This window comes from Telmatherina bonti (assembly GCF_933228915.1).
Source record: "Telmatherina bonti genome assembly, chromosome: 7".
Lineage (NCBI taxonomy): Eukaryota > Metazoa > Chordata > Actinopteri > Atheriniformes > Telmatherinidae > Telmatherina > Telmatherina bonti.
In genome coordinates this window covers 16,883,095-16,901,582 of record NC_136625.1, presented here as the reverse complement: position 1 = coordinate 16,901,582, position 18,488 = coordinate 16,883,095, and the positions used below count along the sequence as shown (strand labels likewise).

The window sequence follows — 18,488 nt, the reverse complement described above, 5'->3', positions numbered from 1 at the left end:
CATTTACGTTTTTTTTTGTTTTTTTTTAAATAAATTTGTAACATTTTAGATATCATTGTCTTACCTAATTTTATGACATATTTATGTACTTTTTATGTATCTACATATTACTGGGGTTTAATCTTATTGTTTTAATCATTGTTTTACAGAAATTTTGATTTAGTTATTTTATCTTTTTAACCTTTTAGCTCCAGTGTTTCTTCTTCCACATGGGGATCCTCCGTGTCGGGGGCCGCATCTGTTTGACCTATGGGGCCGTTGTGGCGGAGGTCATCCTGTCGGGGGTGTTGGTAGGGGTTCTGCACTGCAACCATATGGCTGTGGTGTGGACCCTGAACTGGATGTTCCCTATGGCTGCGTCTCTGCTGGTCATTCCTGGGACGGCTGCTGACATGGACGGATTCCCCAGATGTAGTTTCCTCACAGCAGTATCAAGCCAGATACAGCTGACAGAATCCTAAAGTTATTAGTTTTTATTTTGGCATCAATGGTCAGGGGAAGAGTTGTGTGTTTCCGTAGCGTGGGTGTGTGTTTTTAAGTGTGAAACTGTTTTTATTTTTATGTTAAACACTTCGATATGCTTTTGTATGAAAAGTGCTATACAAATAAAGGTTGATTTACAACTTAATGGAAATCTCAGGGTTACCTTATCAGTCCATTCACTTTCAAATGCATCAAAAAAATGTTAAAATTATTATATACAAAGAAATATTTATGTCACATAAAAATTTGCTCCTGTCAAGTAGGAGTAACTCATTCGATATAGTTAGCTTTATCAGCATTAATAAAAGAGTCACATGAAAACTATTCATTTTATTTAGTGCCATGCATCAGGCTAACAATCAGCACAACGAAATGTGCAACTCTTACCCAAACAGATAAAAAAAGGCTGTGTTAACACATTAATTTGGCAAAGCCACAGTCTTTAATTATAAAGTAGTCAGTCATTCTGAAAAGCAACAAGTTTGGTTAGATGTATAATAAGTCTCAGATGAGTCACAGTAGTACTTAATGTAATCCTCAAGAAAATGGGGAGGGGGGGAAGAGACAATTACAATGTCACAGTTTGTTCAATGCAGTATCACTGTGGATAATTCTGGAACCTTTGCCACGGTGACAAGATATCTTTCCCCACAGACACAAACTTTCTGTAGTGCCACTCGGAGAACATTTTATGCACTTCTCATGCTGTTCTGTTTTTATGTACAGAGCTTGTCATCAAGAATTGGTCCAAAATATTTATTCAGAAAATGTACTGTACAAGTCAGATATATTTAAAACCACACAGCATATTTATATAAACATAATGAGTAGTTCTCCCATTCTGCCTTAAAGACCCTGAGGGAATGGCCAAGATAATGTCCCATTTATTACATATTAACCAGCAGACAATTTCTATGGCAGTAGCAGCACTGATAAACAGATAAGTCTTTTAAAACAAAGTGCAGGTATTTATATTTTTGTTGCTATATTAATACACATAGCTGAGAATATTCCAAATTTCCCTGCTTTTTATATTAGTTTTCGCTTTGATCTTCTTCCTCGTCAATGTAAGGGATATCCAAATCATCAAAGTTCCCATTCCATGACTTTGTTGTGACCTGGGACTTGTTGGGTGAGGATGGAGTGTCTTGGTTGGATAGGAAGCACATAGACTGAATAACATCCATATCTTGGTCTAAGGTGAGCTCCTTTTGCTCATTATCAGTCTGAGCCATCAGACTTCTGACTCTCTTCGCCAGGTCAGCTGGTTTATTTGGGTGGTCAGGCGTCTGGGTTTTCAACTGCATGGTCATCTTTCCTGGCAAAAAAAAGACAAAAACTGTAAAATAATATTTGGAATGATCACTCGAATACTATAAAACTTCTCTTTTTTGTAGACATAAACCAAATCCAAATGAGTTATTAATACAGCCATTGTTAGAACACACATGAAATCAGCGTTTAATCAAGGCTTAACATCCACAGGAGACTCATACATTGACATGGAGAAACATAATCTGTGATTTCTGCCTTTAAAAAATATTTCTTTTTGCAGATATATGTATATCTATAGAAAATGGTATAGAAAATGGATGAATGGATTGGTTAATCTTTTATACAATCTACAAAAATCTATGACTGCCCACATTCAAAACTTCAAAGTCATGGGCCAACTTCTGTTTTTATCATGCAAAAATGCAGTCGTAGTATAAGCGAACAGCTGGAAAATGTATATCTCTTAATCCAAATTTTCTTTCAGTTCCTCACAAAACTACTTGAATCATATCTGTGTATCTGACTGAATGGAAAAACATGAAATTTTCCAGTTAAAAGTGCACACCCTGATTCCTGCTTGTATGACTCAATGTATTGAGACTACAAGCATACCTGAAATGTGTAAACACAGCTGAGTGAAGCAGCACTTTATGTGGTTGTGCAAAAACCTGTTTGCAGAGACATACTGAACCCCTAATTTTGTTTTCTTTCATGTACTGAAATTGCATTTTTTTTCTAAATAGTGATCATGATAGCATTGCGTGGGGGATCCCATCAGCCCTTGCGCTGAAACATAAAACCACATTTATACACAAATCATGTTCTTTAATCAAGAGGAAGGTTAAGGCACCTTACCTCTCTACTGACCTTCCGACTCCAGGTTCATAAGCTGATCTAGACTCTCTGTGCTCATCGATGACAAAGAGTCCAGGTTTTCGCTGTCAGATTGCTCCTGCTCTAGGTCAGGCAACGTGCAGGCCAAGTCCATCCTGACAATAACAAACAGGATGATATTATTCAATAATGTGTTTAGAAATGTTGAGTATAATAAAAAACAGACTTCTGTCAGCTCACTTTTCTTGTTTGATGGATTTTATTCTTTCAATAAGGGTAATCTCTGACTCATCGGAGTGTAATGGGGGAAGAACATCCATTTCTGAGGGCTTTTCAATGACCTGTTCACAGAAAAGAGCTGTGTCAACAAATGGTACTTTTTTTTTTCTCCAGTAATTCAGACAAAAACAAAACCAAAAAAAAAGAACTCACAAAGTTTGAGTTTGCTTGTTCTGAGTCCTACTGTGGAGTTTTTTTTTTTTTACCTTCATTAGGTGTTGTACAGCTATAGGAATGACAAGACCTAATGTCGATGTCTTTATTTGACCGACTGATTAGATTATGAGGAAATTCCACAGAGTCTTGAAACAAGGACAACTAGTAGGTGACAAATGCTGACTTAATCTTGCATGACAAGTGTAAATGACTGCATGCAACTGTATAAAAAGTTCATTTCCTTATTATGTTTTTCCTTACATGCATATGAAATATTACTAAGTATTAGCAAAAAGATATTGAGACACAGTTTGACAGTGAGTTAATGTTTTTGTGCATTTTTCTACCATATGGTGTTTTAAACCTTAATGTGCTATTATGCTGAAAAAAAACTAAAACTTAAAACTACTGTCCCAGGTTTATTTGTTCTATGCTTTTTTTGTTTTTCTCAGTTTGTTCTCACCGTGTTTTGTCTTTTAAGTTTGAGTTGATTGACAGCTTGGGCCTCAGCATATTCGAGCTGCTTGATATTCTGCATCTTCTCATTGTATCGCCTGAACTGCTCAGAGATCAGGATCTCCACACAGCTGAAAATAACACAGCAAATGATACATCTTTACAACAAATTACTGGATACACACATGCATAGAGCACAGTGAAGCAAGGTTTTTCCAGTATGCAGAAAATAATGACTAAAACCTTTACAAAATTAAGTTACAGTAGTGCACAGCATGACAACTTACAGTGTAGTCCTGGAGACATCCTTCATACCAAGGAAGGGGTCATTCGTATCAGGTGAGCGCAGGATGCAGGGGGCAAACACAATAGCAAGAGAGCTTGGTGACATTTTATTGTGCTCTTCTTCCTTTGCAACCCTAAAAAGACAAACAGGTTAAAATCTATTGGGAATGTTCCATCAGACACAAGAAAAGAAATTTCCAACCTAACAAGGTGAAAGATTAGCCTCTCCAAAGTGTTGTAATTGGCAGGAGGAAGTTCATCGACCTTTAGGTATACAGCCTTTGTTCTTTCTTCTTTCTCTGGCAGTTCTGTAGATAATCAAACATCTAGATCAATACTTAAAACATTTTTTATCACACACTGTTACGGTTGCATATTAAAAAGTAAGTAATATGGATATCTCCAAGCATTTTATAGAACAGTCACACAATCGCAAGTCCTCCAAACACATCCTCAGTTAGTTTCAGTACAATATGCCAGGCTCTTCCTGTAAATTAGTTAATTTATGAGGAATTTACATCTGTTATATCAAAATAATCCTACACGTTAGAAATGAAAATGATAAGGGAACAGCTTCTCACCCGCAGCATGCAGAAAGTCGTTGTAGAGAGAAAAAGTCATCAGGGGGTCAGGCAGTTCTCTGAGCCAGCGCTTAACAAGCCCAGTGATGTTGTGGATTGGAAAATTATCCAAACATGCTGTCTCAGGATCTGATGGAACATGATCAAGATACAGATGAAAAATGATTATTTTTGCCTCTCTCAGTTAAACACACTGGACAGGCTGCCAGCCCATCACAGGGCTGGGAACCTGTCCAGCCCTGTGCCTGTCCAACCTGACCAACACATGGACAAATAATGCAAACAACCATTCACACAGTTACTCCATGAGTCAACCAAGAATCAGCAGTTTATCTAACATGTATGTTCTTGGCCTGCAGGAGGAAGTTAGAGTAACATCCTTTTTTTTTTTTTTTTTTAAATGATTTTTTCCATTCTATCCAGCTGTGTAATAAAAGATGAAACACTAGAATTTCATCATTATGAAATGACAAATGAAAAGTTCAGAATTACTTTGAACTGTTTTAAAAATAATGCTCAAATATATTAGCAGATGTGTTCAGTTCCTTTCATGGATTCTCACAGAGTAAAAAAAAACAAAAACAAAAACATGCATATGAAAAGAAAATATTGTAGCCATTTTAAGTTCTTTTCCATTAATCATGGCTCTTAGGTCAGTTAACAATAAAATACAAAGTGTTTCAAGTGCAAATAATCTCTGAATTACTTACCAGTCTTCAGAATCTGGTGGAGTTCCCTTGCTCTGCAGGCTGAACCCGACTTGCGGTAAATACCTTCGGTGTAGAGACCATTAAGCTCCACATGCATCAGCAACAATTCCACCACTTTGGGTACTGGGTTGGCTTTACTGGTCAGAACACACACCTGCACCCCAAAGTGGAAGGAGCCCGGTACACTATCATCCTAGGACAACAGAAACATGATAAATATATATGCAGAAAGTTTTGAAAATATGTTGTGAATGATATTATTATTAAATCATGCAATGGTTTTGATTGAAAAAATGTCAGTGCTCACCTGTCTGGCGCACTGTGTTGAACAATCTGTGATGATTCTGTTCAGGCATTTTTTGTGACATATCAACTTGCAGGCTAAAAAAAAAAAAAAACCCCAAAAGAAATCTAGTTTAGTTTAGCTGCATATGTAAATATGTATTTTCAAAAATGTGAAACATTGTGTGGTTTTGCAGCTGTGTGTACTCACCGTCACACATGTAAGCTTTCTCCATTCCCCAAATATAGGAGCCACATAAGTCACATGACTGCATTATGTTCACCTGATATGTGTTGAACCGGTGATCCAGAGGACTATCAAACTGCAGCCAAAGAACAATGATGCTCTTGGATGATTCAATATATCCAACTTTTTCAATTGAAATAATGATTAACGTACTCAACTTACACATTTCTCCTTTTTCCTCTTACTTTTTGTGGTCTTAGTAGCCAAAGAAGAGGGACAAGTTATAAATTGTATTTATGTCACATATTGTTTGCCATCACTGTAGTTTAGCAATTAATGACTGAAAGCATCAAATCTACCTTAGCTGGTTCGGACTCCACTCGTTTTATTTCAGCCCTGATGAAGCCATCCAGCACAGACTCAAACAGATTGACAACCAGTGGGACCACTGCATTGTCCTTTGATTCGGCTAGCGTATTCACTTGGTTACGATAGCTCTTCATTAGATCATTGTAGCAAATTTTGGGCTTCTGTTGGTCAAAACAGTAGTTTACCACTTTTTATTCATAATTAGCATATTACGTATAAAATACTTTCCAAGGTAAGGTTTTGTACACGATTTTAATAGAATACGTTACTAAAAGCACAAAGAAAAGAAAACATGAAAAGAAAATATTGGTCTAAAGCAAATGTTTGACAAACCTGAAGAGAGTACATGCTTTTGATGGCCTCTCTGAACTCCATGGTGGCTTTGAGGAAAATACTCTCTGTTGGGGACAGCTCTTTAGGTCTTGTGTTTAGCTCATTAACCTGAGGACAAAACACAGGAAGTTTTGCAAAACCTTTTTGTAGTTTTTTTTTTCTTAATTTATTTAATTAAAGAAAAAAACAACAATTTCTTTATTCTTATTTCTTTTTACCTTGAATTAATAACTTTTGAAGAAGGCAGCAAGAAAATGGAAAGACAGAGGTGTATCTGATTTCTGACTTTTTTTTTTTACGCATTTATTATCCCCTCAAACGAGATTTTTTAAAATTTTGTACAGCAATTCATAAAAAGGATCACGTTCAGAGTATCCTTGGTGCCAGTGCTCTAAAAGCTACTGTACGTTTATGGGGGGGAAAAAAACCCAACTTACACTGGCAAATTGTTGACAACTATTTCATAGATCTCACCTGATTCCCAAGGAACTCATCCAGGTTTCGTAGCTCCTTGGGATCAGTTATTTCTCGTTCCAGAGAGCCACCGCCCTGCAATGCTCGTGTAGCCCTGCTGATACGAATGGTAGGGTTGCGACTGGCCTTACCACTGTTTTGACTTGAGGTGTGGTAAATTTGTGGATTGTAGTTGGGCAATGTAACTGCAGAAAGGAGTGGGAAATATAGGTGCAGAGGGAAATATAGCATCATTTGTAACATGACAAGAGAACACGGGTTTTAATGCTTAAACTGGTGGGTACAAGGTGAAGAAGAACATACTTGATCAAAAAAGTACATATTTTGTATCTAGGCGTGTCACTTTATACTTAAAAAGGGTCCCACAGCAACTTTTCAGGACCTATGGCATTACTTGTTTATCAACACATAGCCTCCAGATGGCAGGAAAGACAGGAAGTTTCCCTACAAGTCATATGATGGTAATGCGCAGTTCAGCTATCATGAGCTCAGTTAGTACACAAGCAAACAGTTTTCCAATAAATTTTGTGGCTTTATAACTCTTTTTTTCTTTGGTTTGGTAAGTTTATTTCTATAAATTTCCAATGAAATGAAATGAAAAAAAAACATACAAAAGAAACAAAAGTAACTTTAAAAAAACAACAAAAAAAACCCAGCAAAACCAGACATACAGGAAAAGGACTGGGCAGAAGTAAAAATTAGTATTTAATATTTAAATTAATATTTCCAAATTCTTAACCATTCTTTACATCTGTACATAAAGAAAGAGACAAATAAACAAACAAAAAAACAAACAAACAAAAATATATATAGCATTGTCAGTGACCCTTGCTAAATATTGTCTCTTTTGCAGCCATGTAACTGGCAAATGTTATGTTTTTATACAGTTTTTTAAAAAAAATTGTATTATATTTAACCCTTGTTAACCCATTCCATAACTTTACCCCTTGTACCGAAACACAGAATCCCCTTAATGTTGTTCTCAACCTGTTTATTTTTAGTTAAATTTTCCCCTGAGATTATAAATCTCCCTGTTTTCCCAGAACAGTGTTTGAATGCTAAATGGTAATAAGTTAATTTTTGCTTCGTACAATATTTGTGCTAATAATGTTCCAAATATTTAACTTTATGAATCATTCGTATTGCTCTTTTTTGTAAAATAACCAGAGTTAAGTGAATTTTTGTATGTATTGCCCCAAACCTCAGCACAATAAGTTAAATAAGGCAGAATAAGTGAACAATATCGAATATAGTGATTTATAACTTAAGAATTCTTTTGCTTTGTATAATAATGAAACGCTTCTTGAAATTCTACCTTGTATGTATTAAATGTTTCTTTCCCACCATGTTCTCCATACATTATTTGTATGTGTGTACTTTGATTATATAACTTAAATACATTCAGGTTGCTGTTTTGAAGAAAAAAAAACAGCAAAAGTCTTCAAAGCCTTTTACTTACCAGCTTTATTAGATGCAGAATCGTTGTTAGGGGGGTATTTTGGAGTTCGTTTCTTCAGAAATTTGGTGAGGAACCACATCCTGCAGGAAAGATAACCCATATGAATTTAATGCAACAGGAAATGAAGACAAAAACAAGAGCATTAATATTCAGACTAGACTAAAATCCTAAATAATTAACTTCACAAATTATTGGGGTGAATGGTTTTACCTCTCTGGGGTGGTGAGTTGTGACTGGTTAGAGCCCTGGTTAGCAGAGTCCTCATTGCTCATCCTGGGTGGAAGGCTATACCTGGAGCCATCAGGTTCTGCTGGTATCTGCAAAGGTATGAGAACACAAACATACTGTAAATTATAATCTAAAACTTGCAAAAGAAGCAACCAAGAGTGAAAGAGTAATCCTTCCCATGTTCTGTGCAGCAGCTACACACCTCTTCAAAAAGGATTCCCACAGCTCATTCACCACGAAACCACTCCCCAAAATAAAGTAGTACCAACAGTACCAAAGAAGTGAAATCTTTTGCCACCTCCACTTATCATGCAAAGCTATTCTTACTCTTGCCACCAGCAAAATGCTTTGCTTAGTTTATACTATCGGTATAAAGATGTATTTATTATGTATAAAGTTTGTTAAGGTTAATTGGACAAATTCACATATTTCTTAATCCATATTTGACATATTTATATATTTATGAATGTTATATATGTATGAATATTCAAATCCGTGAATTAAGATTAAAATGTAATCCTAGAGACAAGACTCACACCAACATCAAAGCTACCATAATTGCTGCATGTGGGACATTGGAACTACTGTTTCACCCCATTTTTGTAAAAGATGAAAAGTTCAGAAATGAACTTTGGAAATCGGCTCTAATATTTCCTTGATACTTGAAAGCTGCAGCTCATTGTTTTCTAGGCTGGATGGTTGAAAGTAGAAGTCCCAGAAGAATGCAAGTCATCCAGCCGCTCTGCTTGGGACATACACATGCAAGGCCTGCATGCAGAGGAGAGCTGTGGTTGGTCAAAAGGCCCTTTGGTTTGTACCTTGCCCTGGGATAGGAGGGCCCGGACATCCACGCTACTGGCTGAACTCTTCAGGATGGGTAAAGCAGGGCTGATGGGAGGCAGTGGAAAGCTCCAGTACTCACTCTCCTTGGAGCCCCCAAAGTCCATCACCAAACCGCTACGGGTATAGGCTAAGCGCCGCTTATGTTTCTGCGGCTTGTGGCGACGCAACCTAACCTAAACAGGGCCAGGAAAAGTGATGAGGCACAGACTGACATGCCTCCGTTGACTGATGTGTAAGAAACCTCCTCTCACGTCTTTGTCAACATGATAAAAACTGGCAAACAAGCTCCCTTATGTTAACCAACAATTACTTCATGCTGTAAAGTAGTGGTGACTCAAACACTTTTCAATATTGTACCCCCCTTTGGAATAATGTTTCTGCCAAGTACCCCCTAAAACCAGGGGTGTCAATATACATTGCAGTTCACAGGTCACATATTGTGCAATATCTCAAGTGGGCTGGACCAATGAAATAACTTCACAATAATCTATAAATTAAGGGTGCCGTAATCCAGTCTGAGAGCTACTTTCTTGCAACTTTAAGATTTGTCTTATTTGATATCATTACATATATTTAATAAAAATGCAATATTTATATTTTCATAAAAATATATAGGAATAAAATACATTTATATTTTGTAAAATGAATTTTAACTCAAAATATAATAAATCTATTATATTATAATAAAGTATTTCATTTCTATTTATTATTTTCATGTGAAGTACCTCAAGGGTTATTTGTGTACCCCTCAATTTGAGAAGTGTTGTTGTAAAGGATAATCAAAACAAGTCAGGAGAAAGTAAACATAGCAGGTCATTCAGCACTGTAGTTGCACTGTTTCACAAAGGTCAAAGTTACCTCTGTGGTAGAGGGTGAGCTATCAGAACCTGACGAGCTGATCCTGGACAATTCATCAGCAGACATGGACTTCCCTTTCCGACTAGTTACAGAAAAAAACCCAGAGTTTAGGACTCAACAGGAAATAAATAACACTTTGTTTTCAATATAAATGTGTCAAAATATAAAATCAAAATGTTTTTTTCCCCATATGATCAACGTGGATTGTCATTTCCAAATATTAACTTTTACATAAAAAGAGCCAACAAACAGAAAAACATTTCTATTCATTTATCATGTGTACTGAATGAAAGAATGAAAGAACTTACTGAAACTCATTTTTTCTATTATCTCGTCGTCGCTGTACTTCAGGACTTGATTCATCTGTTGGGTCACCTTCACTGTGTCTTCCTCTCCACTTCTCTATCTTCTCCTTCACACCTGCAACGTCTGCATAGCGTTGAAGAGAGGAGCTGGTGGTGTGATCATCAGAAACTTTATGGCCAACTGGGACAGAGAGAGGTCTGTTAAGAGGTGGCGGGGATCCTCTACCCTCTCGTTTCTCCTTGCTTCTGTCTCTCTGTGCAGACTGGTTGTAACCTTGGTCAGGCTGCGGGGTCCTGCTGGGGCTGATGTCCATTCTGTGCTGCTTTATTAGCTGTTTTTTTGAGCTGTTAAGTTAAAAAAAAAAGGTGTGAAATCAAATAGTTTTGACAGACATTTTACTTATAATACAAATGGTGATAGTTATAATGTAATACGTTTTTTGTTTAATTGAGCATTATTTCTATAAAGTCAACTCTTTTCTTCAACTATTAACCAGAGTGAAACCCAATTAAAACCCATTGACATAATTACTCGCCTGTAGGGAACAAGAATTCACAAAACAGACATGCTTAAAATGAGTTAGACACTAATGTTTCCATGATGTGCTAAACAAAGAAAGAATTGTGAAATCGGACATGAAAGTGGAATATTTTCAAAACGTGGAATTTGCTTACATGTGGTTACAGGGTCTTATTAGTTATTCCCATTTGTTTAAGAGTTTTTCCCAAGAAAAGCTAGGGCTGAAAGCATTTTGACTGCTGCATCCCCATGTCTGTGGTACGTACCCTGCTCTAACAGGACCCAAAGTCTATTCAAGAGGTTAAACAGAGACTAAGAGGCCAGCAGTAACATAGAAATTGTCCCAAAAATTGAGGAAATTCAGTGCTATTTGACTGTAAAAATGTAAAAAATGCAATTGTTTTTGGTGGAGCATTACACAGAGAATTTACAGGCTAACAAACAAAGAGGAGCCTCGTCTGGAAACAAAAGCAGCCTCCATCTACAAGCTGCCTTGTAGACAAAAAAATAGAGCAGAGCAGAACAGAACAGAACAGAATCGATTGTTGGTTGAGGAATCAGCTTAAATACAGAGCCCAAAGCTCTTCTATGCAGCTGCACAGGTTGAAATCCCAGCCTTGCTGCTGCCCTGCAGGTCGCCACACCTTTTCTGAGCCCCTTTCCAGTCCAGTCAATTGTCTGGGCCTATAGTTCCTTAGAATGGTTCAAAATTACAGCATGCATACCTGACTCGCCCAGATCGATTACTGGATCCGTCTCCATCCCCCTTCTTACATTCTTGTTCTGATGTTTTTGGCGAACTTTTCCATGCAGCTGTGATCACTGTTGCGGTTCGGTTCTGCTTCTCATAAAACCCACGCCAACTCCGCTGAAAGAACAGAAACCTTCCTTTAGTTTACCAGTCGTCATGATCTTCGTTTTTGGAAATATTTTTAGCTTGACTAAAGCAATAAACAAACAAAGAAGTGAATGTGAAAGTTAAGTGTACATGAACAGCAAAGGAGCATTTAGCAACTTAAACCACACAGTAAGATAAATAGGTAGTCTTTTAAATGAGCTTTTACCAAAAGAAAACATAGAAATGAGGAGACAATCTTAAGTTAAGGAGTGAAAATGTACCTGTATGATTCTTGTTGCATCTCTTTTTTGTAGAAAATGCGACCTTATCAAACAGGTGCGGAACCAGCGCTGCAGAGTGATGATACGACGCACCACCTCTTTGTTAAGAGTGACACGAAGCATCTTCCGCTCCTTCTCCTTGAGAAAAACCTGAATAAAAGAAATAGTATGACATAAAAAATTATGAGGCTAAATGAAAGCTGATTTGTAGAGTGGATTCTTTATTTTCATTTATATACTTCTAGTCCATTTAGTTAATGGTAATATTCCCTCAGTACTCTAATCTGAAGTCAAAAACAACATGAGTATAATCACACATGTTTATATAACAATATGATGATTTACTTTAGTTTTTCCTATTTGGTAGGTGGTCTTATCCAGCCCAATCTTCTCAAACAGTTCAGTTATCTGCTGTGGCGTTGCAGTGGCTCCTCTTGGAAACATGATCCTGAATTCCTTCACAAATTCCTGCCATGAAGGAAACAACCTTAGTTCCATATGATAGGAGAATAACTCACTCAGTAGTATTTTTTACAGAACAATTTTAAAATGTGCTGTACGATATTAATAATGTATGATTTCCAGATTCACTATAGCAGGAGCACCCACCAGAAACGTGTATTTGGCTTCATAGCCAGACTTCTGCATGTGAACCATTGGCAGTATGCCTGCATATCTGATTTGCTTCAGCACAAGTTCAGGATCAAAGTGCAGTTCTTTCTGTAAAAACAGGACACTTCCAAAGTCTTTCCACACCCAACAACAAGCAAAACTTCAGAAAAACACCATAATGCTTCATCACATTCACAGATCACTTTACCATTTCGGCATTGGAGCGGACACAGAAAATAAATAAAGGATCTGCTTTTCCAACGGTCTCCATCAGCTTAATGAGTGATGCCTGTGAGAAACACACATTCAGCGGCGAGAAACACTGATTGTGAGCCATTAGACTAAGATCAGACTACAAAAAAGGGGAAGCTAAAAAGTCAAAATTAACTTTAAAACAAACAAATAAAGGTTTTGTTGGCTTTCATTTGGTGGAGGAACAGGTGTTTAATAAATTTATATAAAAACTGCATGTGTAAAACTAAGAATGACGTGAAAAACAAACATGATGCTGCACGAATTACAAACCTTAAACTGTGTGCTGACCGTAGGAAGCTTCATTCTCCGATACGGGTGGAAGATTGACTTGCTGGTTCGGTCATGTGCCATAAGACTAACGATGTGTTGAAGTGAACGCACATTAATGAGGTTCTGTTTGACGAAATGACAAAAAAATAAAAAAAATAAAAAAAATAAACTCTTCAAACAAAAAGTTTTTCACTGCTGAAAGTGAAATCTATGCAAGATGAAATATTCAAAACTGAGGCAACATACAGTATGTTGGTGTTTTATTGTCCCAAGATGCATGAAAATGTCATCTGCATCAACCACTTAAGTCCATAATTCTTTAGTCTAATAAGATATTCTACACTTATTAAAATTTTCTTATTTTTTCTAAGTATTTGTTTTGAAAAGCAGTTTAAATGATGATTTAACATTTATGCATTTCTAGAGAAGAAGCATTACGAGCATAAATCCCCAACATCGCGTTACCTTTGGAATGACCTGCTTGTGCCGACTGTCTCTACTTTTCCTGCAGAAAAACAAAAGAAAGCAAAGAAAAACCAAACAAGCTAAAAACCATGAAGCCCAAGAAAACACAGTGCTCTGCATGCAAACAAAACAACAAAGAAACCTTATACAACTGAGCAATGTATGATGTGAGAAAATGAAAACCATAAAGCCCATACCTTTTCTGTTCATAGGTGGTAAGAAAGTCCTCAAACAGATCAAAAGTTTGATCATCAGAGCGATCAAAAGAAAAATCCACACTGCTGCTGTGAGAGTAATAAAGGAATTAAGTTATTTAAGAATGAGAACCTAATTCCTGTTTGATAGGTTAGAAAATCAGATCTACTTTATGACTGAGAGTTAACATTTACCTGGATAGCCTGTTCCTTGGATTTTTTGGATGATTCAAGTCTTTGAGTGACTTGCGAGAACTTCGTCTTGCAGCAACTATGGCGACAGTTTAAAAAATTGAGTTTTACTAATAGTTCGTGCAATTATTACAAACAGAAAAAATGAAGCTGGATGCTTAATCATTAAAAAAAACCCACACAAACAAACAAAAAAAACACTTTCTGATGAACAAAGTTCATCAAACCTTAGAAAGCTACATACTGATTGCTGTCCGTTGGCGTGCCATGCTCTTGAATACTGAAACAATGCGGATGGTTGCTCGGAGGATGCCCCATCTGAACAGTGCTTCTGGGCTGGATGCAACTAAATGATGCAGAAAAGAGCTCTCACTGCTCCGTAGAAGTGACACAACTTCAGGGCGCATGTGTTCCGTGTTCTTCTTTCTGAAATCCTACACAGACAGAAAATCACAGTTAATAGGGCAAATATATCCATGCTGAACTTACACAACAGAGAAGCTGTAGTTTCATCACATTCTTTTTATGACTATAAACTTTATAGCTCTTTCGTTGCCTCTATGGCGATTGAAATGAATCATTTACTTGGTTAGATTTTCTATTTTTTTCGTTTTGGAGTTTCCCACACTGGCTTATCACACAGAGCTACTGTGGACTGACGACATGTTACAGGATCGAGCTGAATGATAAGACATTTACCTGAACCTAATGTGAGGGACTTTAGAGCAGAGATGTTTACAGTGTTGGAATTTTACCTTGATGTGATATTCAACCCTCCCAGCAAAGTGTTGGATAACAAACGTTGCCTCTGCAGCCGCTGGAGAGGCTACAAATAAGGCATTGTCTTGATGATGCTGTTTGAACTTGTCCAACAGGGTTTTATCTGTGGCCTGAGGGAAGCTGAAGAAACAGAGAGAGACAGACAGAAAATCACATTTGACATATGGTATATGGGAAAGAGTAACACCAAAATTTTGCTGACAACTAATAGAGGTGTTTGCTTTTAATTAATTAACAATCCTAACTCAACCAGACTCTGATGATGGAAAAAATATATTTCTAATCAATTTTAGAAGAAGTAACTAGCTACAGTTGTACTCAAATTTATTCATAGCCCTTCACTGCAGAAAAGGCAAAATTTACAACAGTCAATAAAATAAAATAAAATGCAATATTTATTCATTTAATTGAGTTGAAGAAAAAAAAAAAAAAGGTTCTTAGAGCCCTTTTCTAATGAAAAGTGGAACAAAATACCTGTAAGCAGGTGCAGAAGTCTGATATACAGGTACAGAAAACACCTGACTGTGGTGGAAACATCAGATGATTGTTCAACCAACATATTTAATATTTGTTCGCTTTTTAAAAAATGTTTCTATTGAACCAGAATTAGAAAATAATCTAATGATTTTAACAAAAAAATTGACAGCTTATTTCATAAGCAGCTTTTTTCCCCTTATTCAATGTAAAGGTATGAATATATGTGAAGACAAATGTACATGTTTAATTAAAACTCATTTTTATGCATCAATTTCCTGGAGGAAATGAAATATAGAAACTTAAACCCCGATAAAACAAATTTTACCTGATGTGCTAATAGAGAACAAATCTTTACTGACACAGTTGTAGGGAAAAATTTAGAAACTAAGCATAAACATTATCGTTATAATAAAAGTTTCAATTTAATGTAGACCATTTCCATTTGATGCTCTATACAAACAATATAATGTATTCTTAACCATTCACTAAATAATAAACTCAATCTCTAGTAATGTCTGGATAAATGCATTTAAATGCATTTCAATTGGAAAACCATAGAAAAAAACACAGAAAACATCCTTGGCCAAGTCTAAAGTGCCATTTTGGGTACTTTAACTAACAGTTCCAGTTGTTCTCCAACATGTTACAGCACTTTTAACCTTTTAAATGCTTTCATCTACACTTTTCATGAACAGACATACATAAAGAATATATGCTGGCGTGCCAGGGTGGAATCAGACAGTGGCAACTTGTTCCTGAGCGTTAATGTCTTAACGTCCTATCCCTAGTTTTGGGGACAGATTAGATTGCAAGTGCAATTTACATACTTGCTCTCCTGATCCAGTAAGTCAAAGAGTCCAGTCAATTTGTTGCTCATCAGCTGAATGCAGCCACTGTTGTCGGTAAAGTCAATCCTCTGCCAGGTGATGCCCTCCGACATGTAATCTTCCTGGAATTTTTTCAAGCACAAAAGACAAATGAGAATAGACTCATTAAGGATGTTTAAATCAGGCAGTCTATGTGGCATAGCGACAGAAATGCTTTATTAAAATATCATTTAATAATAATGAAAAAGATGTTTGAACAAATGAAAACAAAAACAGCAGCGCCATAAAGAACTACAAGAACCAACTTTAGCTGTCTGTACCCGTCTGTAGTGCTTGTATAATGAGGATATCAAAGACTGATGCAGATTAATGTGATAACAGATTAATTGCAATTTTTTCAAATTCATGCCAAGATCAGAAACAAAAATACATATATCCCTAAATATAAATACACATACTTGCTCAAGTTTGAAGATGTGCTGGTTGATGTAATACTGTAGTGTTTCATTGGTGTAGTTGATGCACAGCTGCTCAAAATTGTTTGTCTGGAGGTTCTCAAACCCAAACATGTCCAGGACACCAATGGACAAACACTAAACACAACATGAGCAACAGAAATTCAGCTGTTGTTAATAGATGAGACGACATCAATTGTGCACATTATTACGTTAAGTTTTAAGTATTAAGTTTGACGAGCAATTTCGCTCAGACTTTCTACAAAATGGCTGAAATCTGGACATTAATGTAACTGCCATTAACTATTACAAAATAAGTCACATGACTCACCGGGACAGACTCCTCCATGTCTCGTCTGTTTAACAACGCATGGTTGATGTGAAAGATAATCCAGTCAAACAGAGCTCCATATAAAGACTTGGCCATGGAGTCCCGCCCTGCGGTGGCCTGGAAGCAAAGGAAAACCACATGAATGGTCTAAACTTATACTGTACACCTCTGGTCATAAGGTTTAGGACAATTTCCCATTAAATCCAATGGGACTTATGACTGATAGTGTAAAACACCTTTAACTTATGTGTGTTTTAAATAGCACGTCACAATGTGTTTCCTATTAACCCATTCCCATGATGCTTGGCATAATTACATACATTTCTGCACATACGTGCAGCCATATTTTTCCTCTACATTTAACAATAAGTAAAGATATTGGAGACAAAGTGGGGATCAGGTTTTGCCTGAAGGCACTTGTCATGTAGAGGGAAGCAGGATTAAACCAAAGATGTTACAATTGGAATATGATCAACCTACAACAAAAAAAAAAAACAACCCATAAAAAAGGTATACATCTAAGAATTCCAATAATTTCTTAATTATCTTGATAAAAATCTCTAATCTCTTTAATTCACACTAGGTGATGGAAAGCTACATGAGTAGCCACAGCTGCCCTGGGGGATACTGACGGAGATCAGCCAATGTCTCTCTGACTACCACCGAAGAATTCGCTCATATTCTTAAACCAGCGGTGCAGGATTTTAATCAAATTTTAGAATTTGATGCAGGAATATCAAATCAAAAATTTTATTAAATTATTTTGAACTAACTGATCTTTGGTAGCAAGCGGATTGCAAAGTTCAGACGGCATACCTCCTGTAGTGTGTACTGAAAAACAGCACTTGAGTCAGTGGTTACTACTTTCCTCTTGGTCAAAGCCATCACGAGTGGTTCCTTTTTCACCTGGGGAAAAAACAAACCAAAAAGCATGCAAATGTTATTTCTCTGATCACGTAAACATATCCTAAATATACATACAAATATCTTTTTAAAAGGCTGTGATTTTAAATAAAAACAGAAATAAAGTGTAGATTTTTGCAGCTGTTTCAACATATTATTTGTTAGAAACAAACCTTCAACAGGCTTGCCAGTGTAGATAAGACATCAGCAGGTCCAGCCTCCAGAACCTGAGTTTTCTCAGACATCGTGTACGTCACATTGCCCAAGAGCAGGATGGCGGAGATGACAGAAAATATGCTGGAAATAGAAACACACTCAGATACATGAATGGATGTCTTTGAGTAGTTTGATGTGGAATCTGCACACTAAGTTCCGGCAAAAGCTACCTGGTTATCTCACCAAGATTCATTCCAATTTCAGACTGATCTTGCGAATTTTATTGACTGATTTCTGACTAATGTTGTGTTTGAGTGTCCACAAGAAACTAGTGAGACAGCCTCATTTCATCCCATGTATAACTAAACAAAGTGTTCATTCAATGTTTCATTGTAGCACTTTCTGACTGCCTTTCTGACTCTTCCACTGCTACATACATACACACACAAACATATACATATATATATCTATATCTATATATACACCTATATCTATATATATCTATATATATCTATATATATCTATATATATATAT

General features: G+C 36.5%; 1 protein-coding gene across 1 annotated transcript in view; it reads right to left on the bottom strand.

Moving 5' to 3' along the window:
* Nucleotides 1-1,517: 1,517 nt before the first annotated feature.
* Nucleotides 1,518-18,488, bottom strand: part of LOC306758441 (myosin IXb) — a gene marked incomplete at both ends in the record, with an annotated part of 30,448 nt that continues 13,477 nt past the window's right edge. The window contains 35 exons of the mRNA XM_079243769.1: nucleotides 1,518-1,801; nucleotides 2,626-2,747; nucleotides 2,833-2,933; nucleotides 3,491-3,614; nucleotides 3,771-3,902; nucleotides 3,971-4,076; nucleotides 4,350-4,478; nucleotides 5,060-5,252; nucleotides 5,367-5,440; nucleotides 5,553-5,664; nucleotides 5,751-5,783; nucleotides 5,888-6,058; nucleotides 6,231-6,338; nucleotides 6,705-6,889; nucleotides 8,164-8,243; nucleotides 8,374-8,480; nucleotides 9,210-9,407; nucleotides 10,093-10,174; nucleotides 10,401-10,742; nucleotides 11,643-11,785; nucleotides 12,037-12,186; nucleotides 12,382-12,504; nucleotides 12,646-12,756; nucleotides 12,857-12,937; nucleotides 13,174-13,296; nucleotides 13,639-13,678; nucleotides 13,836-13,922; nucleotides 14,028-14,103; nucleotides 14,269-14,458; nucleotides 14,780-14,924; nucleotides 16,109-16,230; nucleotides 16,567-16,701; nucleotides 16,895-17,011; nucleotides 17,711-17,800; nucleotides 17,971-18,094. Coding sequence (XP_079099895.1) covers nucleotides 1,518-1,801; nucleotides 2,626-2,747; nucleotides 2,833-2,933; nucleotides 3,491-3,614; nucleotides 3,771-3,902; nucleotides 3,971-4,076; nucleotides 4,350-4,478; nucleotides 5,060-5,252; nucleotides 5,367-5,440; nucleotides 5,553-5,664; nucleotides 5,751-5,783; nucleotides 5,888-6,058; nucleotides 6,231-6,338; nucleotides 6,705-6,889; nucleotides 8,164-8,243; nucleotides 8,374-8,480; nucleotides 9,210-9,407; nucleotides 10,093-10,174; nucleotides 10,401-10,742; nucleotides 11,643-11,785; nucleotides 12,037-12,186; nucleotides 12,382-12,504; nucleotides 12,646-12,756; nucleotides 12,857-12,937; nucleotides 13,174-13,296; nucleotides 13,639-13,678; nucleotides 13,836-13,922; nucleotides 14,028-14,103; nucleotides 14,269-14,458; nucleotides 14,780-14,924; nucleotides 16,109-16,230; nucleotides 16,567-16,701; nucleotides 16,895-17,011; nucleotides 17,711-17,800; nucleotides 17,971-18,094 — 4,540 coding nt within the window. The remainder of the gene's footprint in view (nucleotides 1,802-2,625; nucleotides 2,748-2,832; nucleotides 2,934-3,490; nucleotides 3,615-3,770; nucleotides 3,903-3,970; nucleotides 4,077-4,349; nucleotides 4,479-5,059; nucleotides 5,253-5,366; nucleotides 5,441-5,552; nucleotides 5,665-5,750; nucleotides 5,784-5,887; nucleotides 6,059-6,230; nucleotides 6,339-6,704; nucleotides 6,890-8,163; nucleotides 8,244-8,373; nucleotides 8,481-9,209; nucleotides 9,408-10,092; nucleotides 10,175-10,400; nucleotides 10,743-11,642; nucleotides 11,786-12,036; nucleotides 12,187-12,381; nucleotides 12,505-12,645; nucleotides 12,757-12,856; nucleotides 12,938-13,173; nucleotides 13,297-13,638; nucleotides 13,679-13,835; nucleotides 13,923-14,027; nucleotides 14,104-14,268; nucleotides 14,459-14,779; nucleotides 14,925-16,108; nucleotides 16,231-16,566; nucleotides 16,702-16,894; nucleotides 17,012-17,710; nucleotides 17,801-17,970; nucleotides 18,095-18,488) is intronic.